Below are 26351 nucleotides of genomic sequence, written 5' to 3'. Positions count from 1 at the left end.
AAAAATAAATGTAAAATCTCAAAATCTATAAAAAAAAAACTTCAAATTCTTTGTGTTTATTGACAGTTCACCAGCTTTAGAGGTGCATACTGCCACCTACTGTATCAGAGTGTGTATGATCATAGTATTAGTCATTCTAAGTTAATACAATACAAAATGTGAAGCAATAAAATTTAAAATAAAATTACAAAAATTTATTAAAAAAATATTAACACTATTAGGAAACAGCACCAGACTGACAGTTTTAGCAGAATCATATATAGACATTATAGAACGTTTTCCCAGGTTTTTTTCTTTTTGACTGCTTGTTTTCTGCGTGTTAGCCTCACCTCCTGCTAACCGCATCACCTGCCATCACTCCTATTAAACTACTCGTGGTATTTTGTGGGTTGGCAGACGTATCCACTCTGAGTGCTGCTGTGTTTCTCTTTAGGTTGGTGCCACTTTGATGAACTCACTCTGATGTATGAACAAACACTGACCTCACATTTGGAGCACGACGTTGATGAATTCAGAGCTGGGACAAACATTTGGCTCTGGACTTTTTGGTCCAGATTGGCTCACCACTACAATCCTCGTGCAGATACTGTGCCAACTCACCCCCCTGTTGAAGTACATATACACACACAAGCCCTTAACATTACTATACTGAACAATATCTATTTATATTCTGGAGCCTTGAATAAAATAAATTAGATCTACCTGCTCAAACCACATCAGATCACAACATGTGAGTTGTAAGCTTGTAGATCTGCAATTATATGTGGCATCCTTTGATGAAAGTATAAAAGGTTAAACATTGAAAGGTTAAACATTTATATGAATGCGTGTTTATCCACACCATGCTGCACACACCTGCTATCATCGCCACCACCACCAGTCTCCTCCTGCTCCTGTACCACCTCCATGGCAGCGGAAGCCTAACTGTCACTTTCACTGTTCAACTCCAACACCACCTGCTGGTGCTGAGAGGGACCCGCAGGCACCCCTGCCAGGCTGGCCCCCACAGCAAACATCTCTGAAATTTTTCTGCTCTTAGCAGTAACACTAGCGATAGCTTTATTCTTTTCCCTCAGTTTTTCTGCACCACCTTTCCATTTTTTCTCCATTTTATGACTTGCTTTTTCTTTTACGTGTTCTGCTGGGTTGTTTCTCTCTCTGTCTGTCTGTCTTTCTCTCTCTCATTATGATTGCTCATCATTAAAGGTGATTGGACATTATGGGGGTCTAGAACATGCATGGGTAGGACTCCTGGGCTTCTGTAGCCTATCACAGGGCCACAATTGGGCCAGGTATTCTTTTGACAGTCAGTGGGCCTTTGCTGTGTCTGCAGGCTGCAGCTGAGCTCTGTGGGCCGGTGCTTGTCTCTCTCCCTGGAACAGGAGAGTTACCATGGCAAGGCGCAGCAAGAAAAAAGACAACCATTGGCCCATTATTGTTATCAGCCCACTAGGAAATATTCCAGTACTCCCACTGGCCCATCCACCCTTGATTTAGGGGTTCTGGTCTAACTGCCTCTGAGGCACTGACTGAGCAACGGTGGATCCTTTGGTCCCCACAACAGTGAACCAAAGTCCTCGTTCAGCTCCTCTTCTCTTCTGCTGTTCTTCTTCTTTCCTGTTTGTCCGCGGCCTGAGCCTAGCTGAGCGGTCAGCATATGAAGCTCCTGGATGACCGTTTTCAGATCCAGTTTATGTTGAGATGCCTTCAGGGTTGATGAGTTGAAAGGAAACGTAAGTATGAAGTCCCCAATTCGGACTGGGGGGACTTGCTGAAACATGGCTGATCTGGTTCCCTGAGGAGGAGTCTGGCGCCACCTACATCTCCAACTGCAAAGACAACATTTGCATTAGTTTTATTTGTTTGTTGTTCGCCTACTTGCGTCGTAACATCAGTGTTTCTTGCTGTTCTGTTCAGTTGATTAATAAAACACCAAATCATGGCACGAAGTTAACTTGAAGTGCATGAAGGAGTCAGATCAGGGGTCACCTGGTGTGTCCCTGGTTGTGTGTTTGTGTAGTTGTGTTGACATTGTGGTGTGCAGCCATAAATACGTCAGTCAGACACATGGTGCAGCCACTGAACGTGGTTTGGATGTGCGTTAATGTCGCTGTTAGTGGTGTTGAAGTATGTAGTTAAACTTTACACCTGTGATATGATGTCCATAGCTACAGTCGCTCTCTATGCTTGTTCTGTGAATTAGCATATTGTTGACTTACAAATAAGCCTGTTCAGTGCTTTTGCAAGTATATCCTGTGTTCTGCTAACGTGTCCTTCAGGCTGTTATGCTGTTTGTAACTTTTAAATATTGAATTAGCCCAGATATAAAAATAGGGTCGTGTTACACTATGGTCATATTAGCTACAGCTGCTGTGCCAAACAGACAGGAAGACCGAGTTGGGGACTTCATACTTGTGTTTTATTGGTTTATTGCTAACTACTTAGCTGACCTAAATAAACCCTACGTACCAGCCAGGGCTCTGTGTTCTCAGGATGCAGGATTACTATGTGTTCCTGAGGTTAAAAAGAAGTCAGCAGGCCACAGAGAGCTCTCTTATTGTGCACCTGTTCTGTGGAACGATCTGCCTGCAGAAATAAAACAGTTGGATTCTGTAGAGTCATTCAAGTTCAGATTAAAGATTCGTCTGTTTTCCCTTTTGTATGGCTAACATACATGCATACTGTTGAACCATCTTTCTTTTAATTTACGTCACTAACAATGGAACAGGTCTCAGGTCTCAGCCTCAGTATATCTACACCACCTTACTACTCTCTCTGCTTCTCCGTTGATTTAATGCTAGTGAAACTAACACCTTACACTCTTAGAAATGAAACATACACTCTTAGGCACAAAATGTTGAATTTAATTGATAAAGTTAAGGTAACTTTTTCCACATAACATTGTTAATTAAGTGCAAAACAACATTGTCATTGACATTAATTAAATCAAATGAAACATTATTACTTAAATCCCAATATTGTGTTGCACTAAATTGACAAAGTTATGTGGAAAAAGTTACTTTAACTTTATCAATTAAATTCAACATTTTATTTCTTAGAGTGTAGGTGCTGTTAGTTTTGCCTGATTAATTCGGCTATTTTTATTTCTGTCTGAGGTATTAAGATTATTTCTGTTTCTTTCTGACCACTCATATGGTAAAGAGTTTTATAAGTTCTAAAAATCTCCTTAGTTGCTTTCCTTGTCCCAAGTGATCATTTGTTCACAAAAATATTTGACAGTATTTTCTTAGATTTGTCTGTGTAATTCTTTCTCATTGAAATATGAGCCAGTACTTTTCTTAAATTAATAACTAAGATTATTTAAATGGTCCTTTGGGGTCACTGGGTAAATATTTGTTGGATCATATGTTGCCAAAGTGAAGATCTACCTGTGGGTGGGCGGGAGCTTCTGTGCCTGTGTCTCTTGGTGTCTCCGCCCCCGCCATGTGATGTCATCAGGTAGAGCAGAAGGCACCAGCTCGGCTTCAGTTTGGTTCGTCTCGTGGTTTGTAGCATCAGGCTTGTAATGAGTCCTTCTGTGGACCGCGCACATCCGTCCGTTTGTCCTTAAATGTGGGTGGTGTGACTGGTGGAGAGCAGCGGTGTTGTGGGTGTTGATCAGTCTGTCTGCAGACATCTCGTGTAAGGTAAGAGTAGGAAGGAAGCTCTGGCCGTCAGGTACCGCAACATGGAGCCTGGAGCATTTCCGGTGGCGTGGCAGCGTTTTTTGCAGAGGTAGCTTAGGAGGCAGTAGTTCTTGGCGAACGCGCCTCTTCTGAAGCATCGGGCCTTCAGAGCAGTTCGGCACAACTTTTGGAAGGTGTGGTCTTTGGTTGGCACGGAAACAGCCTTGTTTGTGACTAATTGTGTTCCTCAAGCTGTCAGCCGGCGTGTAGTTCATCAAATCTATCAGATCACCAATCAGCGCCTTCTTAACACTCACATCGGTTTGGCAGTCGAGAGTCAACGCCGGGCTGTAGTTGACCTCCAGCAGCCAGGGTTTGAACTTGACATCAATGAGGATGTCAAATCCAAACAGCTCCACACAGTTTGGACAGCAGGGGACAGAGGGCGCGACGGCGAGCAGGGTGAGGGTGATGATGTTGTTGATCCTCTGCCACAGGAGGAGGTCGTCGACTTCCTGGCTGTGGAGGAAATGTCTGAATTTGCTCATGCTCCACTTACAGCCCTGTCCGACCCGCTCCTTCTGGCTGCTGTAGAAAGGTCCGGACTTGTTGATGCTGGTGTTGGTGAGGTGAGCGTAGAGGTTGTGCAGAGATGACAGGTTATATTTCTCCGTGGCGAATCGCACCAGGCCTTCCTGGTGGACGTAGACCGTCAGCGGGTGGAAGCTCTTCACACACACGTAAATCCTCAGGTCGAACTTGTAGCCGGAGATGAGCAGTGGGTTGCTGATGTACCGCTGCACGATCACGGCGCAATCGTAAACCAAGTCCTTCATGTCCTGAAAGATAAAAATTTGTCTTCCTCTGGAGAGGTCCACGGGTTTACAGATCCAGTAAGCTGCCGGGCCGCGGGTCAGACGCTGTTTGTTGTGTTCAGTCAGGAAATGGGTGTAGTCGTTGGGCAGGACGAAGGTGGTTGGACTGAAGTCGTATGACGCTGACCCAAACGTGGCTCTCATCCTTCTCAGGTTTCGTGCCAAACAGTCCTTTCAATAAATCAAAAATAATGACAGTTTTGTTTTCTCCTCAACAAAATCAAATTAAAACAAATTCATGTTTCTTTGATGTAAACATGATAAAGACACATAACGACAGCATAGTGACGACAAAAGTACTCCCTTCAGCTTTTCCACATTCTGTTTCATGAGGATTCAGGATTCTTCATATAATAATTAAAATCAATTATGTTTCTTAATCTCTAACAAAAAGTGAGAGCCGAGACATCGTGTTTGAGTTTGTTGTGTTGTGAGTGGAGATTAAGAGATGAAAATCCCTCCAATCACAGCCACTGAAGACCACCTGTGTACACACACACACACATATACTCAACAAAAATATAAATGCAACACTTTTGGTTTTGCTCCCATTTTGTATGAGATGAACTCAAAGATCTAAAACTTTTTCCACATACACAATATCACCATTTCCCTCAAATATTGTTCACAAACCAGTCTAAATCTGTGATAGTGAGCACTTCTTCTTTGCTGAGATAATCCATCCCACCTCACAGGTGTGCCATATCAAGATGCTGATTAGACACCATGATTAGTGCACAGGTGTGCCTTAGACTGCCCACAATAAAAGGCCACTCTGAAAGGTGCAGTTTTGTTTTATTGGGGGGGGGGGGGGGGGATACCAGTCAGTATCTGGTGTGACCACCATTTGCCTCATGCAGTGCAACACATCTCCTTCGCATCATCCGTGAAGAGAACACCTCTCCAACGTGCCAAACACCAGTGAATGTGAGCATTTGCCCACTCAAGTCAGTTACGATGACGAACTGGAGTCAGGTCGAGACCCCGATGAGGACGACGAGCATGCAGATGAGCTTCCCTGAGACGGTTTCTGACAGTTTGTGCAAAAATTCTTTGGTTATGCAAACCGATTGTTTCAGCAGCTGTCCGAGTGGCTGGTCTCAGACGATCTTGGAGGTGAACATGCTGGATGTGGAGGTCCTGGGCTGGTGTGGTTACACGTGGTCTGCGGTTGTGAGGCTGGTTGGATGTACTGACAAATTCTCTGAAACACCTTTGGAGACGGCTTATGGTAGAGAAATGAACATTCAATACACGAGCAACAGCTCTGGTTGACATTCCTGCTGTCAGCATGCCAACTGCACGCTCCTTCAAATCTTGCGACATCTGTGGCATTGTGCTGTGTGATAAAACTGCACCTTTCAGAGTGGCCTTTTATTGTGGGCAGTCTAAGGCACACCTGTGCACTAATCATGGTGTCTAATCAGCATCTTGATATGGCACACCTGTGAGGTGGGATGGATTATCTCAGCAAAGGAGAAGTGCTCACTATCACAGATTTAGACTGGTTTGTGAACAATATTTGAGAGAAATGGTGATATTGTGTATGTGGAAAAAGTTTTAGATCTTTGAGTTCATCTCATACAAAATGGGAGCAAAACCAAAAGTATATATAAAACACCTAAATAGATCCTTGTCATTTGATTGGTGGTTTGTATGTCACGTGATATGGATCATTCGTCCCTTTTGCCATTGTGTTCCACTGACCGTGCAAATTTGGTTCCATATGTTTTGTACTATTGCATGCCGCCACTAGTGACGATGGTGCTTAGCCTAAAAACAAACACCACGGGATTTGTTTTATTAACGCTGCTCATTCTTGTAACAGAACAAAACAAATCGAGTACGCCGTAACCCGTCTGGAGGCATTTCCAGTATTCGCTGGGACGTCTCTACCTGAAGTACAAGCGCTGTCAGATTAAAAGCTCTACAAGTTTCTGTTGTGATTTTTCTTTGGACTGAGGAAAGCAGGCGGCAGTCTGTGCATGAAGAAGTCAATACATGGCATCACGTACCGACGACATCATCAGGATTGTAAGGTGTTATATAAAACAAATAATGAATGTTTTAAGACTTCAGTTTTTGTGTAAATCTGAGCTCTCTGTCCTTTTATTTATCACTCAGATTTAATTTTCCGGCACCGCAGACACTCAAAGTGCTGAATTGTTAATTCCTCTCCTGTAACTGAACTGTAAACGACATGATTTTATCTGCACAGCGTCAACAACTGTTCGGGTTCCACTAGCAGCGAACGGTTCGGTCACCTTGCGTGTGATGCCAGCAGTTTTGGGATGATGGTTGAGGCGTTGCCATGGTAGCAGATTACGATATTGTGAGATGTGAAAAGCAGAGGCTCGCCAGTAAAGGTTCCAGTCTTCCTCTTCCTGCCCTCTTTTGTTGTATTCCTCCCATCCACGTTCCAGAAGGACCTCCCTCAGCACCTCAGGACGTCCGTCTTCCAGCTTGAACACCAGCACCGCTGCCGCCATGCACAAACTACAGGCCAAAAAAGACAAACACGGAGGCTTTTTTCCGGCTGTGGGTAAACAGAAAATGTAACATGAAATATACAAACATTCTTGTTCCAACATTAAATGTGAGATTTAATTAAAAGTCCAATAAGTGACGCTTTAAACATGAATATAACAGCCAAGATTTATGTTATTTACTTATAAAGATTTAGTGGCATCTACTGCAGAGACTGAAACAACACGCCCTCTGTGTGTGTTGGAATCTGAGCTTTTCTGTTCCACGTTTTCATAGCTGCACCAGCCATGTATAGTGCACATGAATCCTGTCCTGTGAATCCGCTGTTGTCTGACCACGAACGTGACTGGAAAAGAATCCCCCAAATGGAGAGTTTGAGCTGCTAATGGACTTCAACTTTACGCGGAACTAGTACACCTGTCAAAAATACCTCTTGAAAAGGAAAAAAAAGTCCCACCAGTGTAGAAGTTCCACCTTTGTTCTATATGTGTAACTCTGTTTTAACACAGCTTTTCCCTGGGGCCGAGTTTAACAATGGACAGGAACTCAATGTTGCACATGTGCACATCACAGCATGTTCTGCTACTTAAGATAAGGGCTTTTCTTAAAATAAAAAAAGATTGACAGAAAAACATGTTGTACAACATTGTGGACATCATTTGACAGTGTTTGAACAAATGAAATCATCAGATGGACACGGATGGAGATGTGAACAGTGGATTTATGCAGGAGACCCTCAGATTGTGGCGTGTACCATAAGGGCTGTTAAATTCCACAACTAAGCAAGATGGACAAATAAAAGTAATGGACAACAGGTTCAACCTTTAGTGTTTGACTGAAACTTGCATAGACACCAGAGACTGTCTGAACACGCATCAGTAAAAACAAAAACTGCACCGTGTCTCCATGATACAAGTAGTTCAATAGGTGTAGTACACAGGAAAATCTAAATGCTGTTTTAAAAGCTGCTGGTCCAACATAAGGATTAATTTAACACAAATACTGTACATTTCTATTGTGCAAATAAATAAATAAATGAATAAAATAATGTTTTTTTTTTCTTACCTTAAATGTCAAACTCACAGTCCGTCTCTTGTCAGTTCTGTCAGCTGAATGAAGTATTGAGGGACGTGGGTTTTGCTTTTAGCTCGGCCTGATGCGGGTTGGATCGTGTGGTCGTAGCTCCTCCCACAAACAAACAGGTCCTCGCTGTAAGGAGATCGTCTGTCACACAGGCTGGTTGACAGGAAGCCTCGATACCTGTGGAGTTCCTGCTGGCGAAGGTGCTGAGCATCCGAGTCCTCACTAATCTCACGTTACATGATATAATGCATGGCACAGCTCAGCGGCCATTTTATTAGGCACAAGCTTATGAAAACTGGACAATGGTTGGTGTGATGAGTCAGAGATGGTTGGGTCAGAGTGTGAAAACCATCCTGCCTCGTAGTTTTACGGTATGACAACATCCCGTCAATGTTACGTTCTTTTAGCCTCAGCCATAGAAGGTGGCACGTTAGTCCCCCTGTACGCGGCAGCACTGCTCAATAAATCTGTAGATTTCATACCAGGAGATTCTGCATGGCTGCGTGTAAGATGGCAACACCACTCAGCGCCATGTCATGTCCTCTTGGGAAGACGCCCTGTTAGGTCAAAGGCACAGCGGTGCTCAGACAGCTGCAGAAACATCTTGTTGCTGTTTCACGATGGCCCGTGGCCCACGTAAAACTCACCCGTCCTTTGACAGGTCTTGTTTTTTGTCCTGCTGGGTGTCATGTAGCATGTAGCTGGTGGAGGAGCCAGTTTAGATACCGACCACCGGTCCACGCGACGGGTTGTACTGGGTTATGCTGGTAGCAGAGTCAGGACTCTGACCTAACAGAGAATTTCTTGCGTTTCTTGCATAAAGAATCAATCAATAAATAAACAGATAATCAAAAATGCTTTGGGAAGACAATGTATCTCCACCAGATTCTTCCTGAGGTACATCCTACAAGAGCCTGTACAGACCAACACACACACAAAAATATAAAAACCTGGGGACCATGCAGATTTCACATCATGAAGGGGTGAATCCACCGACCTCCGTCATCAACGTGTCCATAACGGAGACCCCCTGAACGTGTCGGCACAGTTGGTTTACAAAGGACACGGTCTGGAGGATCCGTCAGTCTGTAGATGTTTGCAGGGAGGTTGAAGATGTGTGTTTACTTTCAGGGCAGACGACACAGTAAAGTGAGCAACGTTCGAGGTGTGGTCCATAGTGTCAAGGTGAATTTGTTGAATTTCCTTGCAGACACACTGTGTGACTCATAGAGAGAATGGAAAATGAACATCTGCATCTACGCTCATGTGAGGATTGTTTACGTAGTAGTATTATTTTAATGGCAGAAGAAGAGTAACGCCAAACGCTCCGAGTGGCCTGTTCGTATGGTAAGTTGGTGTTTGGGTGGAGGTGATGTCATCAGTGAAAGTCTGATGCTTTAGAAACGGTTTGTGGTGTGTTGACCCCTGTTTTTAAAAGGGTACTTCCCCTGAATACTAGAGAAGCTGACCCAGTCAGCCCCAGTACAGCACCAGTTAAAAACAGGTTTCACCGTATCATCACCTGTTCATTACCGGACCATAATTTAACAAACTTGTCAGCATCACACTGCAAATAAACATTTAACATACGTAGCCTTTAATTTACAGCCACTAGATGGAGACACAGGATCACTGGCCTGTAGTTAAGATTTCAGTCATTATGAACATGATGTGAAATATCTCTGCTGACTGCTGAAATGAATATTTTGCTTCCTCGAGTGAAACAGAGAAACACAGATATAAGAAGTGTGATGATTAAAGACCCAGTTCTTCTCCAGGACGGGTCCATGCCGGGGCCGAAATCTCCTGTTGTTCAGGTGTCCTTTACTTCCTGCATGGAAATTAAAGTCAAGGCGGCGTCTGTGGTGGCCATGTTGGATAAGGAGTGACGGCCACATCCCAAAGGAATGTTCTCCCGGCCTCCCCCAGTACACCGTCAAGAGACAGCTTCGGTCAGAGGGGGCGCTGTTTAGTTATTGTGCAGAAATGAAGTCTCAGAGGGACGGACACCTGGACAGGGTGCAGACATGATGCCCCCCTGCTGAGTGGAGCCGGGGGCACATGAATAACACAGAACTTGGCAATCAGCAGGATCATTGATAAAGGATGTTGGATTCAGGTTTCTAAAAATAGCTGTGATCATGTGGCGCCTCCTCCATCTCAGGTGTCACCATCTGTTTTTGGTGAATTGTGTCAGCGGGTCAAATTCTTAAATTCTCTGTGAGAGAAACACTGAAGCTCCGGGTGCCCGACTGTGGCTGCCCACTGCCCCTAGTGGTTGGATTGTGTCAGCGGACAAATTTCACTGTATGTATATATGTCATTGTACACTATATATGTACAGTGACAATAAAGACTCTCTTCTATTCTATTCTATTCTATTCAAAGACATTACGATGCACATAAGGATTAAGGATGGTGGGTGGGTCCCTGACCTCCCCCCCGCTACATATTTTTTCTGCAGTATTCATTTTCAGCTTCTCAGAATCTCAAATATTTCTGTGTGTTATATGTTTTAGACATTCCCTTTAAAAATACACACATCAAATAAGTTTGAAACTCAGAGATGGTGAAGAGTCAAACTAACAAAGTCAAATGCTAATGAAAATTATAATAGGATGTAATTTAATGACCCTGTATGTCTGTAGTGTGTGTGTGTGTGTGTGTGTGTGTGTGTGTGTGTGTGTGTGTGTGTGTGTGTGTGTGTGTGTGTGTGTGTGTGTGTGTGTGTGTGTGTGTGTGTGTGTGTGTGTTTTGTACAAGATAACACATAAACAGCTGGATGGATTTCTTTCAAACAAGGTGGGACTATTACCTGGAGAGAGATCTCCAGGTGATGAGATTTTGGAGTCAAAGGTCAAGGAAATCATGGTCTGAAAAACACCTTTTTTTGTATATCTCAACAACAAAGAAGCCTAGCCAGAACAAAATTGGTGACAATATTACTTAGATAGGTATATATAGAGGTGATAAGATTTTGGAATAGTTTGATCAAAGTTCAAAGGAAAACACGTATACCTCAGCAACCAAGAAGGCTAGACGCACGATCTAAAGTACACATTGATCAGCAAAATATTTTGGTTGGTGTGAATGACTTGATAATGAAGTCACACAGTTTGCATTTTTATTTTCCTTATCTATGAATCATCATAAATTACCCAAAAGTCCATCCTGGCAACAACACAAATGCAAACAAATGCCGTTTTAAAGTTTGTTGAGGATCCTGGCTTTCGAGGCAGGGGTCCTGACCCTCATGTTACCTGACAAGGTGGAGAAGCTGTTAAATGGCAACACCGGAGAGACCAAAGCTCTGGGACCCGAACCCTGTAAAGACATGTAGGACAGCTGTGACATGAAGTGAAAGTCTGAAGTCATCGCAGAGGAAAATCTAGAAACCAGCAGGAAGAAGGGCTCAAACAGGACGCCACAGCTGCTGAACCAAAAAGGATGACATTTTTCTTGACATATTTATTGTTCTGTGAAATGCCCAAATGTCATTTGTCTCAGTATCTTTTAAATGGCAAATCTGATTTTGATTAAACTTATGTTTTTTGTTTTTAATTCTGTTGTAGAATTGATGTCTTTTCTACAAGAAAAAACAACAGCAAAAGCACCAGAAAGTAACAATATGAATGAACAGTATGAAGTTTGGTCCACTAAAAATCTGATATTACAAGCTTTAATAAATCATTGTTTTCAGTTTTGTCTCATGATATATTTCTAATTAATTTCCCACAGATGATGTTTAGACACTTGGGGACAGGTTTTTTTTTGTTGTTGTTGTTGTTGTTGTTGTTGTTTGTTTCTGGCGGTCACGGTGTATCGTTTTTCCCACGCACCTGAACGCGGCTTCGCTGTTGTCATGTGACGCTGAGTCATGTGATGCAGTCTCTTCCTGCTGCTGTATCATGTCGTCGGAGTGAGATTCCGCAGACAGAATTTTCTCCAAAAAACCATGTATTTTGTGTACAGATACGGCGCGTGGACGCCACAGGGGCTCGCTTTGTCCTTTGTGACGTGCGTGGTGTGTTTGTGGGTCCGCTGCGGGGCGGGAGAGGACGGCAGCCTGTGGTACCAGGACCTCTGCAGGTAAAAACCATCAAACATCTTCTCCAAACACGGGCATTTTAATTAGAATACCAAAGGTTCCCCAAACTAGATGAATATTTTCAGTAATTAAAGACGTGAGAGTCACGCGGTTAAATTTAATACAAATTTTGAAAGCATGACAAACCTAAAGATTGACTTCACAGGAGGCCTCTGAGGTCAGAGTCTGACCCTTCTGAGCCCCACCTGAACCTTGACCCCAGTTAGCAATAAACCCGCATAACACCTGGAAATTATAGTCGGCTGCTCATATGTAGACCTCTGTTCGATTCCTCATAACTCTGGCTCTGTAACATTTCTCAAACCCGATACGATGTTCGTACTGTTGGACTTCAGATACTCGATACATATTGCAATATTGATACATTTATGTGTTTAATTCTGCTTATTACATGTTATTTAAGTGCATGTATAAATTGCTGTGTGTGATGTTTGTGTGTAACCCGGCTGACAAGCGGAAGAAAACCCACACCGGAAATCAATTTTTAATGTATTTATTTTATTTTGTGGATGTATTTTTGCTGATATTTTCAGCTCATTTTGGCTGATATGATGTATATATAAACATTTTATCTTTAATTTCATTGTTTTTCTTGAAATCCAGTTGGCCTCAAGTATTTTAAAAATAAATGCACGTTTAATTGAAAATAACTATTTTTTTTTGGATACAAAACTTGGCAAATTAAATTAACAAACCAACTTTTATTTGAAGTTTTACGCTAATGGCAAACTACTTTTTTCTCTTTTACATAAAAACTACAGTATTTTTATTTCATTATTTTCCACGCTTTCTTAAATTATCTACAATTTCATGTAAAATGACAATTATCAAATATATATCTCAGTGTCTATAAAGGTAACATTTTTCATTATAATTTTAAGGTGGCAGAACTTTTAGTCCCTCAGCTTTATTGAATTTAGTTAAATCTGTAAAATATATTTGGCTGTAAATGGAAATTCATGCAAAATTGTTTTTTTTTTCACCTAATTTGTTTTAAGACATTTAACTTTAACGTTCTAAATATCCTTTTATGTTTGATGTCCTGACACCTGTCTCTCTAGCTATGCTCCTGCACAGTTTGTGAGCAGGAAGAAATGAGAATGAGAAGAAAAACTTGTGTATTTAAAAGAAAGTGAACCCTAAATATGTTTTTAAAAACTCGCCAAGGGCACGCTGCTGTTTTTGGACCTTGTTTTCTGGGTATGGACCTCTACTAATCATGCTAGCTTGTCTGTGTCGTTGGACAAGACACTTCATCTGCATTGTCCCCGACAACCCAGCTGTAATTAGATCCTGTCCTTGGCTGGGGAAGTAATCTGAGATGGACCGGCGTCCTATCTTGGATTTTGTGAATTTATTGAAATGGAAGTACTTATTGTGTTGGTCTTGAGGGTCACCACAGAGGATCCAGTACAGATGTGTATTGGATTTTGGCCCAAGTTTTATATTGACTGTGCTTCCTGACGCAGCTTTAGTTCTACACGGAGAAACACGCACAGCCCCCTGGTCTTCCTAAGCAGTGTCCCGGCCACATGCTAATCGGGACCAACTCTGCTTCACTCCTGGACCTGACAGGATCAGGTGCACACAAACCAGGATGGCTGCAGTAGACTGTCATATGTGCAATACTGTACATGCACACTTTTTCAAATTGGTGTTTGGGTCATGATAAGAGTTTAGCTTTATTTTTTTGTGCAATACATGAAAAAAATTAGAAATCTAATGAAAGGAAAAAAAAAAAAACAATACTTTTGCTTCTGGGCTGTGGTGTTTTGCAGTTCCAGGAATATTGTGCAGTAGCAGAATTCTGTTATGGTCCAATTCTGGAATAGTACCAATTCACAAATTGCAACTTCTGCCTGTGAAAATGGAAACAGGTTTTTAGTGGGATTTTCTTAAAATTTGAATTGGACATTCAGCTGACAGCTGAAGTATTTACTGGTTCTTTTTCAAATCCCTACTGTAACTAATTGGCCACAAAAATCACATGACTATTTGGCTTCATAAATTCTACATTAACAACAGGAAGTAGAGGTCCTGGTGTTATCCAAACCGAGGTTTTACATACTGAAGAAACAGACAAGCAAGCTCATTTAGAGCTGCATGTAATGTCAGCCACACCTGCTCTTAATTTCCATCATGCATGTGATGGTAAAATTATTCCCTGTAGCAAGTCCAGCAGATGGCAGTGTTTAGCGGGTGGCAGGCAGGTCTGTGTGTTGTTACTTCAGCCAAACAAAGGTGCTTTTTAAATTGATTTAATGCACCAAAGCTCAACAAATGTAATAAATTTATCCTCATTATAGGTTTGTTTAATTTTGTGGCTTATGTGCAGATGGCATTTATTTGTTTGCATTATGGTTTAAAAAAATGGGAGGAGATGGTCACATTAATTTATCCATCTATTCACTCACTGTACACTACAGAGTAGATGCAAAACCTAGGAATTATAATTATGATTTTTATAAGGACAGCTGACTATTTTGAACTTTTGAACTTTTTTGCTTCAGGTCACAAGTTAAACTGGAAACTTGTTAATAATTAAAAACAGCCGACCTGAAGTTAAATTCTAAACTCTTTGTTTTCTCATTGACATTGCGTGTTAGCCATCTTGAGCGCCGTGTAACCGAGCTGGAGTTCAAATATTGACAGAGTAACAGACATGTAGGCTAAACAGCCCATTGTTGACTTTTGTCTTTGGAGCGTTTGTATTTCTGCTGTGCCAAAATATTGTACGACAGAAACGAAATGGGTCACGATGTCAATCGGCTTCTGGCGCTTCAGTTCTTCTGGAGTAGTTGGGTTGAGTAAGACCCAAACAGTTGTCACAGGCCAGCTAAAGGTTTTCTCAAGAGTCCCAACCTGGAATCATTTTGAAGGGATCTTTATCAGTTAAAGTCTGTTGAGGAAAAAGTGTCACCAGTGTTCCCATATCAAATCATCTTGCCCAGAATTGTGAACAGGACACCAAGACACAGTTGCTCTACATGCATCATATCTTCTGGGCTCTGATGTCTTGCCAAACCTTCAGAACAATCACAGGATGTACCACAGATGATACCTCAACTACCTGATGTGGCCTGTTGGGTAATTCTTTCATAGTGGAAATACAATCAGCAAAGTTTGAATGATAAGCCCACATATGGTCAGATTTTTCCTGTCATTGTAATTCCGATGCTGTAGAATTGCCGTGTTGCCACTCTTAGCCAAAAAATAGTGATTAAAGCAGAAATGGAAATCTGCAATAGTTAACATCATCTGTACTAAACATGTTCACTTTCTGATCTAATGTTGTGTATCCAGGATGAGTCTAAAGCAGCTTTTCTCAAATGGTGGTCCCTGAGTGCCCCCTAGTGGTCTATAAATGTATTGGTAAAATATCACGTTTAAATTAATATATTCTAAGTAAAAAGTGTTTAACTGTTTAAAACTGACTGTATAGGTTTTATAGATTGGCGCATATCAATAATATTTTCATTATTAACTCAACTTGTATGTAAATTATTGTTTTTAGCTATTTGCCGAGTTATGTGGTCTGTAAATTTTTATTTTTATTTTATTTTATTTTTTTGGTTAAGTGGTTCTTGATTTGAAACCTTTTGAGAAACACTGGTCTAAAGTGTATATGAATTAATGGAGTCCGTCAGTAGGGCTGCAGAATCTCCCCAAGTAACTCTGTAAATGCTGCATATTTAGCTCTGAATGTTTGGGTTCTGATGGATCGAAATGAGGACCAATGAACCTCCTATTTTGGGCTGTGACGACCTGTATTAACAAGCAAAATGAAGCCTTGTTGCTGATTGCAGGGCTCAGGTTCTCCACTAGTGGCTGCTGTCGCCTGATTGTTTCATTGTACTCTGGATGAACATTATTTATTTTAATCACACTTCTTTGTGTTGCAGTTACAAATGGGAGGCTATAGACCAGGTTAATAAGGTGGAGTACACACTGAAGCTCTGCGACTCTTCACCATCAACCAGCTGTGGCTCTGAGGCTGCAGTTTGCACTCGAAACCTCACCAGCCAGAAAATCCAGTCTGTGGGTGAGTGAGTCCTCTTCATTTTAATGCAGCACTGGTTTTGGGCGAGGAGGCGCAATGGTAATTGGAGTTGGTTTAGAAGTTCATGGCCAAATCTCAGATGCTGTAAAATAGCATCAGAAGTCGAATTCCATGAAACTGTTAATATGTTTCCTTGAGGTTAAAACCAGCAGTTAAGCTGAACTTATGTTTAAAAACTGAAATAGGTTTTGTGCTCTTTCACACCGTAATCGACTGATTTACAGTTTTACATGTTTTCGTCTGATTTTTCCAAGCACTTCTCACTTGGCAATGTTCTGTGTCGTTTGCTCCTGAGCAGGAACGTCACTTAGGAAAGCCTCAGGAAAGACGTTAGGTGGAGTCTTAGCCGCCTCGGCTAGGTGTGAGAGCCACTTTATTGGAGAAGAAACAGAATGTCAAAAGATGGTTGTGCTGTGTTTTTCCACATGTGCAGCCTCAGTGCGCTCTCGGTTTGTGTGTGTAAACTACACACACACACACACACACACACAGATGATCTCCACTGTGCTCAGCCTGTTTTTGCAATTTTGTAATCACAACAAATGTTATTTCATGCATTATATCTGTGTTCCGATGATTATATTTAAGAATATGCACGCGGATGCTCCGCAAGTGTGGTTTTGTTAAGCACAGAGAATTATGGTGCGACATACAGTGTTTCTTTGACCTGACCAACCTCATGACGACAAACAAACAAAAAAACCTCACAGATATCAAGCGTGCTTCTTCACACTGCCCCCTATAGACCACTTCCAGTGATTTTTAGAGTTGACACTCAAACGCTGCGGGGTTTAAACACGTCTCTTTTATTCTCAGCACACTGTAAATCAAGTTTCCTCCGTTTCATCCAGAAACGGAACTTCAACAGTCGCAGCAGCAGACAAAATAAACAGCTGCCTTTCTTTGGCGCTGCCCCCGGCAGCCCCTCCCACTCTGTACTTGGAATGTTGTGATACGTCTCCTGCTGCTTCAGAGGGCGGTGACGCCCTTTACGTCACACGTTTCAGCTGTTGTGTATTGAAAAGGGTCATCGACCATGTCGCTGTTAATGTGAGGTCACGAGGGGACGCCTGGGAGGAGCTACATCATGACTTCAGTTTCTTTAAATGTGGTTTTTCTGGAGTTGTAGGAGAGAAACCTAAAGCTGCTCTTTGCGGCTGCGTCCTGTGTTGTTTGGTCAGCGTTTAATCTCATCACCTGACTGCCGCAGTAAAACCCATCAATCAGTTTCTTGCAGGGCGTCAACTCGTCACAAAGCTTTTGTGCCACTTGATTAAATCTTTTCTCTATCAGCCAAAAGCAGCACTGAAGCACGCCTGTGCACAGTAAGGAGATCGCGTCTTTACGCTGCACTTTGACATTACTGATGACCCGGTTGTGGTCATGTGATCAGACAAATGTCACCGTGAGATTTCTCTGATACGGGTTCTCCTCAGGAGTCTCATCACAACCACATAACACGGACTTTTCATGGCTTTGTGACTCTTCGGGGCTGTGTGTTTAAATGTCACGCCATTGTTTTTGTCTGGCCTTTAGTCACGCACGCTGCAGATCCATAAATCTACTCTTTGACGTTCATCATCATCATCATCTCCTGTCTGGAAGCTCCATCCTCAGCATCGTTCTCCTGATATACCCCACATTCCTCTAAGACATTTTGAGATGCCTCTGAGATGAAGAGATGACTGGGAAGAATTTATGAGGCATGAGGTGAAAGGAAGAGCAAAGGCCTAAGTTTTTTTTTTAGGGTGATCATGCTTCCTGTCTTACTGTGTGGTTGTGAGACTAATATGCTAACAAACAACACTAAGGAGACAACTACATTCAAGCCCGACCAGTATATCAGCTGAGTCTTTCACAAACAGCTCAGTATTTGCATTATTTTAACAACATAAAAAGTTTTTTTATTTTACAGAAAAACAATGCAGAAAAACACTTCGGCTGCAGGAAATGGTGTCAGTACATACCCACATACAAAACAACAATAATAATGATGTTTTATACATTAACAGTTATAGTTTAATTTGTGGTGATATCAGTATCTGCGTAATTTTTGCAAATTTTTTCTAACGGAGGGTACTCTGAGGGCATTGCTTACAGTGCTGTCAAGCATGGCTGGGACCCCATCACCCCTTGGTCACATTAGCTACAAGACACAGAGGCAACGTGGCCAGCTGCCAATTATTTTGTCTGAGTGGGAGTGGTCACTATGTGATTACAGCAGCAGAAGTGGGTATGGATCAGCTGACACCGAATCAGTGGTGTGGAGGCTGCAGTCACTCTGTCACCTGCTCATGCTCTGACCTGACCTATAAAACAGCCACAGATGTTTAAAAGAATCGTACTTGTGACGGGATTCGCTGAAGGCGTAGCTGCACTGCTACGCTTTACTTCTCAGCTGCACCACTTTCTGAGCTGCTGCTTCTCGTTCACGTTTCCTGAAACCAGAGCTGAGTTTCACCTCTCTGTCACCTTCTGCTGCTCCAGACAATAAGTGAAAGTAACCGAAGTGCTGCCAACTCCTTTTCCTGAATATGCACTTCACAATAAAGCCTTTTTAATGTCAGAGCTGCAGCTGCATTGTAAAGACTTTCTGTGAAAATCACAGGGCACTAAAATTAGGCACACTCATCTTTGAGTGACATTGCGTTTCCAAAATGTTTTCTAACAATAAATGAGAGCAAATAATGTCAACTGACAATATTTTACCAGCTGGTTTGTTCACCACTGCAAACAGAAAGTGCTTGGATGAAAATCCAGACTGTCAGTGTGAAATGCAGCTTGTGAACTGGATTCAGGGGCGTGGGGGGGGGGGGGGGGGGATCCTGTCTGAGCACCTTTTAGATGTCACGAGAAAATCAGTTTCCGCCAATTGATGATGGATCAGTCATTTTGTGTTGCCGTCACAAAACAACAACTCGTCCGGTTGCTGGGACGATCTGTGTTCTAAGGATGAAGAGCCTCCTCTTTTTTTATTCCTTACATTCCGCTGATCATTATGACCTCATTGTTCTGTTGTTGGCTCATCTGAACAAAGAGTGTTACTCAAAAAGCCCAAATCTTTTTGGTGTTCAACTGTAAACTTTTTAATCAGCTTTTTTAAGTTTCATTTGATATTGACTTTGAGGTAAGTGCTTCGTCTGTAGTTGATGGTCCTGTTTCAGGTCCTGTTGATGGAGTGCTGCCTGAAAGGTGGTCCTTGGGTTCTCTTGAACCTTGTGGATGAAGGTTCTTTCAGTCCTGGGTGTTAACTTTGGCCTCCTTCATCAGTGATGTGACGTTTGTGGGGTCATGAGATTCTTTTATTTCTGTTTGGGTGGTTGTGTTCCTATTAATGTTTTTAAGATGGCTCCTATCGAGGAACCTTACCCCGTGTGTGTGCGCCTGTGTCTGGATGGATTTCCTTCGAACTTGGTGGGAACGTTACTGGAATCATCTAGAGGTGATGAGACTTTGGTTAAAAGGTTAAAAAGTCAAACTCAATTAAAAACAGCTCAAAACACCTTTTTTTGTGTGTATCTCAACCACCAAGAAGCCTAGACAGATATCTAAAGCATATGTTGGTCAGCAAAATGTTTGTGATTAATTGACATGAATGACATCATAATGACGTCACACAGAAGTCATGTGATGAAGTCATAAAAAAACACCATCATCTCTCTGATGCCTTTCTTCTTCCTTTTTTTTTTTTAAGTAATTGTATCAATTTTTGGAAATGTCCACACAGTTTAAAGAGGCTGTCAAATTGATGTATATCAGCTTTTTGACATTATCTGACATTATGATTTTTCAGTCGATTATTGTACATATTGGTGATAATGGCGGTAACACGCGTGCTGTCTAATTACCTGAAATGTGCATATTTGAATTATGAACTGAGCCCTGGTGGATGTAGACGTTCTGCCCCATTCGTGGCTCTTCTGACTGATTAGATTTGCAACTGACCTGAGATCAGCTTGGCACAGGCTGGGTGTGTTGTTTCTCAGAGCGCCGTCAAACGCGCCACCCAGTTGCTGATGCGACGGTTCAAGGGCTCATGTGAATGTTTTTTTGTGCTGATCAGCCTTTTTGAACATTAGCAGATGTGACGTCAGCTCTGCTAATGAGATTAAATCTGCCGCCGCGTGTCAGCAACATCCACCGTTACCGTTCACGCCGTCTGACATCATCAAACTGTCTCTTATTTCAGTCTGCATACGACTCATCTCCTCTCCCTGGACTAATATTTGAAGTTGATGCTGAGCCTTTTCATATAAAATCATTTGCACTTTGCTTAAAATTCATCTTTGTGTTAATTTGCAGCTTCTGTCTTTCTTTCAAACCCAACCGATCGACTTAAAGCTACAGTGTACAGAATTTAAGGGTGTTTATTGGAATAAATGGAATTTAGCATCATAACTGTCTGTTCAAGTGTGTAATTAATTACTTGCAGCAACTAATCTGTGTTTTTATCAGCTTGGACTGAACCCTTCATATCTACATGGGAGCGGGCCCCCTCATGGAGGCCGCCATGTTGGACCGCCATGTTTCTACAGTAGCACAAAATGAACAGACTTATTCCATCTGTCACATTTTGAAGCGCAGCCATAAAACAGGGAAAAAGAGAGAGAAAAGACAAACTGGTTGTTGCTCCTCTGTACTTTTACTAGATGCTATTGCAGGCTAACAAGTTTGCGAACCCTTATTTTTGAGAACTGGAGAATAATAATAATAATATTTCTAGAACACTTTTAGGATATATAGATATGTATTTCAAAGTGGTTTACTAAACCAAATTGACATAAAAATGCTGCAGATTAAAGACGTTGCACAATAAAAATTAAATTGGAAACAAAAATAGAGACAGTGTGTGGGATCATTCAGGTTTGTTATCACAGTAGACGCCAAAAGACCACGAGTCCTCGCTACCAAAGATACAACAATGTAACCAGTCTGCAACCTCACCACTAGATGATGCTAAATCCTACACAGTGTAGCTTTAATGCCGCTGACTGCAGTAAAGAGTCGATCTGTAAATTGAGGTTTAATCAGCACCGGAGTCCAGTGAGCTGCTTCCCTCACAACATCAGAGAATTAAAAATATATAAAGCCTCTTTTTTTTTGGTCTTTGTGATGTGGGTTGAAGTCTGACAGCAGCCACTTCCTGCTGGATAGAATCTGTGCCACTTTTGAAAAACTGCCATAAGCACGTATTTGATTATCTATACTTATAACAGACAGTCTGATTTTAAAAATATAACACAATGCTAAAATACTCCCAGCCTTATGAGCATAAAAATAGGAAAGAGAATGTGACCTTTTGACCTCTTAAAATAGGTCAAGGTTAGCTGTCTTTGAACTTGTCCAATGTCTGTGTCCCAACACTGCTTCCTGTGAATTTGGAGACCCTGCCAGTAACAGGACTGGACTTATGCTGAGCACAGACAGACAGAGGGACTTGGTAACACCCGATGGCCACATTTTGTCCTCGGGTATAAACCATTCTACTCATTTCACATCAAACAGGAAACTTTTTTCTTCTTTTGTCTAAATGTCTCTTTGTTCTGCAGACAGATGCACCGTGAGTCTCCAGCTCTGCCGCTCAGTTTCAGTTTCGTCACTGTCTCGTCTCTCCCACGAGCTGAGACAGAGTTATTTTAGAATCTCAGAACCTGAGGTCATCACCTTCCTCCCGCTGTGACTAATCACTCTTTGATAACTCTGAGCTAACATCCACTCAGTCATCTGACTCTGGTCTCGGAGTGACAAACGGCCCCAAAACATCTTTAGTTTCATTTCCCCCCAAAAAAGAGGAAGAAATCACATGGACATGGAGACGGAGACAGCGAGCACGCAGAGTGACCTCAGAAGTTCAAGGATTATTGGTTTTCACACGTTGACCTTTAAACGTCTCACGCACACACACAAACTCATGATTTAGTTTTTTTTTCTACTGTATGTCATGTTAATTTTTGGGGGGATTGCCATACTGTTTTGAATATAAGACGACCCTGATTATAAGACAGCACCCTTTTTTCCAAGACAAGGACTGAAAATTTAATCTTTTTTTTTTTTTAATAAAGAATATACTTTTACTTGTCTTCAAATTAAAACCATCTGCATTTAGTGTATTTAACTCAATATCAGCTTCATAAATTAACATCATTTTAACAGTTGTATTTGATCATTTTACAGTAATTTGTTTAATCAATTTTTAATTGCTAACGGGTTCCATGTGTTTGTAATTAAGGGGCGGGGTTTCAGTTTTGGGGAGTTATATCATTTGTTCCTGTTTCCGCGGGCTGTTGTCACTGATTCTTATTTTATTTGCAGAACTTCTGTTTTATGTGCAGAACTTTTCCCCTGCAGGGTTTTTGTGTGTTTTCAGATGATTTATGAATCTGTGCTGACGGCAGGGTTCCAATAATAGTCACCGACACGCCGACTACGTCCTGATTCAGACACACGACTCTGGACGTGCTGTGAGACCGACGTGGAGCCTCCAACTCTTCTTACACGCACTCGAAATTTATACTAATAAGAATTAATAATCAACAAAACTATTAGGAATTGCTTTGTGTATGTGTATTTCTTTCTTTCTTTCTCTCTCTCTCTTTCTTTGTTTCTGTGTCTCTGTTCTTCTGTGCCTGTTTCTTTCTCATGTTCTTTCTTTCTCTTTCCTTCTTGCACTTTTTCTTTTTCTGTTTTTTCTTTTTTGTTTCTCTCTCTCTCTCTCTCTCCCCTCTCTCTCTCTCTCTCTCTCTCTTTCCTTCCTTCCTTCCTTTCTTTCTTTCATCTTTCTTGTAGGTACAATTTCTCCAAAACAGTTTTGTGTCTTTCAGTGAAGATGCGTGTAAAGGGAAATTATTACGGCCCGTTGTGATCCAGAGGGGACATTTGGACTTCTTAAGCCTCTGGATGAAGGTCCATGAGATTAATCCCAACAGTGTTTGTGTGCAATGCACCATCCAATGATTTTTCTGAAAAAATTTTGAATATCATAAAAACGTTTACATTTTTAGGAAATTTGGTACAGACAGTCCTTGGGGAACTATCTGGTCTTCGTAAGACGGACTTTCCTATTAAATGCCCGTTACTTATTCTTTGTACAAAGGACTTTGGGGCCCCTTGTTCCTTTTTTAAAAATTATTTATTTTTTTTAGTAATATCTCATCTTTGACATTTATTTGTATAAACAAACTTGAGTGAGTGTTGTCCTCCGAGCGTCTCTTCTAATCATCTATAATGTACAGAAACCTTTTTTTTTATGATGAAAAATCTGCTGCTCATACATTAATGTCCACTGTTGATAAAGTTGAACATTTGTCTCCGTGGAGGAATGGTTATTTCATTTATTCTTAAAGGTGCACGTTAACACTGTCAGACATGTTCCTGGAGGATTTTAACAGCATTTGTATTATGAGACACATTTTGCAAAAGTTGACTTTCAGGTTTTACATTGCTTCTCTGCATCATAAAACGATTTCTTTGTGTTTTTTGCACCTGCAGGCGAGCTGTCTTTGCAGAGACTCACCAGCACCGTGCTGGATTACAACAGCACGCAGAAATGTCCAGGAAGTGAGCACAATGTTCAGACCAGCATCAGCTTCCAGTGCGGGAAAACCATGGTGAGCCTTCAGGTCGCCAGGTTTAAACACATCAGTTTTTCATTGAAACACATGAAAATTCAGTAAGGTGTATCTTATATATTATATTCCAGTTCTAAGGTGGAACTATGCCAGTATACAAAGGTATATCTAAAAAGGAAGAGTAAAATAGGAGAATAGAAAAGAGTACTGTAGAGCCACTTAGGTGCCTGGTCTTGAGAACCAGGGATGGTAGGTTTAAAAGCTTTTTTATCCCATGGGAACTCTCCCTACCTACCCAAGCAGCTCAAGAAAAAGGTCTATATAATATAATAAGTAATAAGACATAGGAAGGATAATACATCACAGGAGAAGATTGTAGTAAAGGTAATTTAGTTTGTAGACTAGTAGTAAAATCAAATATAGTTAGTAGGCTAAGCTGTAGAAGCAGAAGCTGTGAGTGTGTGAGTGTACTGGTATCTATCTAAAGTAACTCTGTTAGCATACTATAGGAAAATAAAAAGTATAATCATTATGCTATCAAATGGAAACCTAAGAACTAAGGTACTATGTGTTGATGTCTTTAGAGGAACACATAAACTGATGAATCATTAAAAATCTACACCATGTAAAATAGAATTGTAAAAGGCGAAAGTAAGCGAGTTATAGTAGAAGAGCTAAATTAGCCATGAATAAGCCAACCGTACCCAGCAATCTAACACGATAAACAAAAACGGTAATTAGTGTTTAAAGTATAATAGCGTAGTTAAACCTACAGTAACGGTATTAACAAATACATATAAAATAAATGTGGGCAAAAGTATGAATTAATGTGGGTTATCAAACACAAAAGAACCAACTATTTATATGTTAAACACAAACAAGAAGTCACATGACCTGTCACCTTGGCTGTTTAACTCCTCTTGATATCCTGTCCATGAATATCAAACAGGATTGGTGACAAGGTGCAGCCCCGGCAGAGGCCAACCCCCACCGGAAACGAGTCCGACTTACTGCTGAGAACCCGAACACAGCTCTCGCTTTGCGAGTACAGAGATTGGATGGTCCTGGTCACTCCATACTCCTGCAGCATCTTCTGGGATATGCCCAAGTCCACAAAACACATGTAGACTGGATTGTTTGACTGCCTCAGTGACTTCCACCAGGGAAATTGATGATGACCCTCCATCAGCTTCCAGCTCTGCGCCTACTATAGAGGGTGCTGTGGTCTGATGCAGGAGTTCCTCAAAGTGTTCCTTCCACCGCCAGATTACACCCTCAGCTGCTGTCCTTTGGACCTGTCAGTACCTTGCAACTGCCTCCAGAGTCCTCAGAGATATATCCCGGAAGGACTAGTTCTTCAGTTGGACGTCTTCCCTGACCACCAGTGCCCACCACGGTGTTTGAGGGTTGCCGCCCCTTGAGGCACCCAAGACCTTCAGGCCACAGCTCACCACTGCAGCATTGACAGACACCTGGAGACCTGTGACTGGGAGGCCGTTCCTCCCAGTCACAGGTCTCCAGGTGTCTCTGTCAGTGCCTGCGTGTGCGTTGACGTCCCCCACCAGAACATTTAAAAGTGGCATTTAAAAATCTAAAATAAAAAAATATACATGACTTTTTAAAATAAATCCTCTTCAGCAGGAAGTAAACCAGAAGTCAGAATGTCAAAGGTTACAAGCGGATGATCAAAGTAATGAACGTCGGATTGGTTTTTGAGTCTTTTTCAGAACATTTTTCCTGAAATGTTGAAATAACTGCACAGTGTTAACACTCCTCGGTGTTAATGCACCATCTTCTTGTGTCACTGTCGGTGGAATGTGTTGTTGACGGCCTGTTTTCTGTCTGCAGGGGACCCCAGAGTTTGTTGCTGTATCCCAGTGTGTGCATTACTTGGAGTGGAGGACCTATGTCGCCTGTCGGAAGGAGAAATTCAAACCACATAAAGAGGTCAGTGGTGCACAGTCTGCTGTGCACGATGGTTGCACGTGCACCGAGGGTTTTACGTGCAGGATGATATCCTGCACGTAAAACCCTATTCAGAAACAGTAAAACCCTCCGTGAACATGCACGGAGGGTTTTATGTGAACAACAATTTAATGTACAGGAACCTGGGCAACCAAACAGCATCTGCTGGCCAGCAGAGGGAGACAAAAGCACCAATATTGTTTTTTAATCGAGAACTTTCAGTATATTTATTTTTTATGTGTCAGAATAAAAACAGAACTACATATATACCTACTAATCAAATGTTGACGCAGTTACTTTGAAAATTTACTTTGATAGTTACTTTATACAGTTACTTCATTAGCAATATGGTCTGGTATTTATATTGTGTATTTATATTGCAAACTGTTTTTCTTTTTTACTTTCACTTTTGATAGTCTGTGTGCTTCTTACCCTGTGTGCTGCTATACAGTGCTGCTGGAACCTCAGTTTCCCTGAGGCAGTCTTCCCAAGGGATCAGTAAAGTTCTATCTAATCTAATGTAATGATCCTCTTGTCGTTTTCCTCTTAATGTTGTGGTTTGTGTTTGCTAACACAATA

At 41.6% G+C, this 26351-nt stretch overlaps 2 protein-coding genes across 3 annotated transcripts in view; one reads left to right on the top strand and one right to left on the bottom strand.

Annotated features, from left to right (window-relative positions):
- Window positions 1-1507: 1507 nt before the first annotated feature.
- Window positions 1508-11981, bottom strand: ttll2 (tubulin tyrosine ligase-like family, member 2). Its single transcript, XM_034162803.1, has 5 exons — window positions 11911-11981; window positions 8072-8293; window positions 6766-6997; window positions 3390-4672; window positions 1508-1829 (listed from the first exon to the last, which is right to left on the bottom strand). Exons 1-5 carry the CDS (start codon window positions 11979-11981, stop codon window positions 1508-1510), a joined length of 2130 nt encoding a protein of 709 aa, XP_034018694.1.
- Window positions 11958-26351, top strand: part of igf2r (insulin-like growth factor 2 receptor) — an 81286-nt gene continuing 66892 nt past the window's right edge. For both annotated transcript variants that reach the window (XM_034162819.1, XM_034162820.1), the window contains exons 1-4: window positions 11958-12160; window positions 16082-16221; window positions 23728-23846; window positions 25656-25754. In XM_034162819.1, the coding sequence (XP_034018710.1) occupies window positions 12027-12160; window positions 16082-16221; window positions 23728-23846; window positions 25656-25754 (492 nt within the window). In that variant the 5' untranslated portion in view covers window positions 11958-12026. The remainder of the gene's footprint in view (window positions 12161-16081; window positions 16222-23727; window positions 23847-25655; window positions 25755-26351) is intronic.

This window comes from Thalassophryne amazonica, chromosome 21 (assembly GCF_902500255.1).
Source record: "Thalassophryne amazonica chromosome 21, fThaAma1.1, whole genome shotgun sequence".
NCBI lineage: Eukaryota > Metazoa > Chordata > Actinopteri > Batrachoidiformes > Batrachoididae > Thalassophryne > Thalassophryne amazonica.
This window is presented reverse-complemented; position numbering and strand designations above follow the sequence as displayed.

Coding starts and splice junctions, on each gene's coding strand:
- ttll2 (XM_034162803.1), bottom strand. CDS start 11,981: ATGATACAGCAGCAGGAAGAGACTGCATCACATGACTCAGCGTCACAT. Junction 4,673..6,765: donor CTGCTGGCATCACACGCAAG/GTGACCGAACCG, acceptor ATTTATTGAAAG/GACTGTTTGGCACGAAACCT. Junction 1,830..3,389: donor AAGCTCCCGCCCACCCACAG/GTAGATCTTCAC, acceptor TTGTCTTTGCAG/TTGGAGATGTAGGTGGCGCC.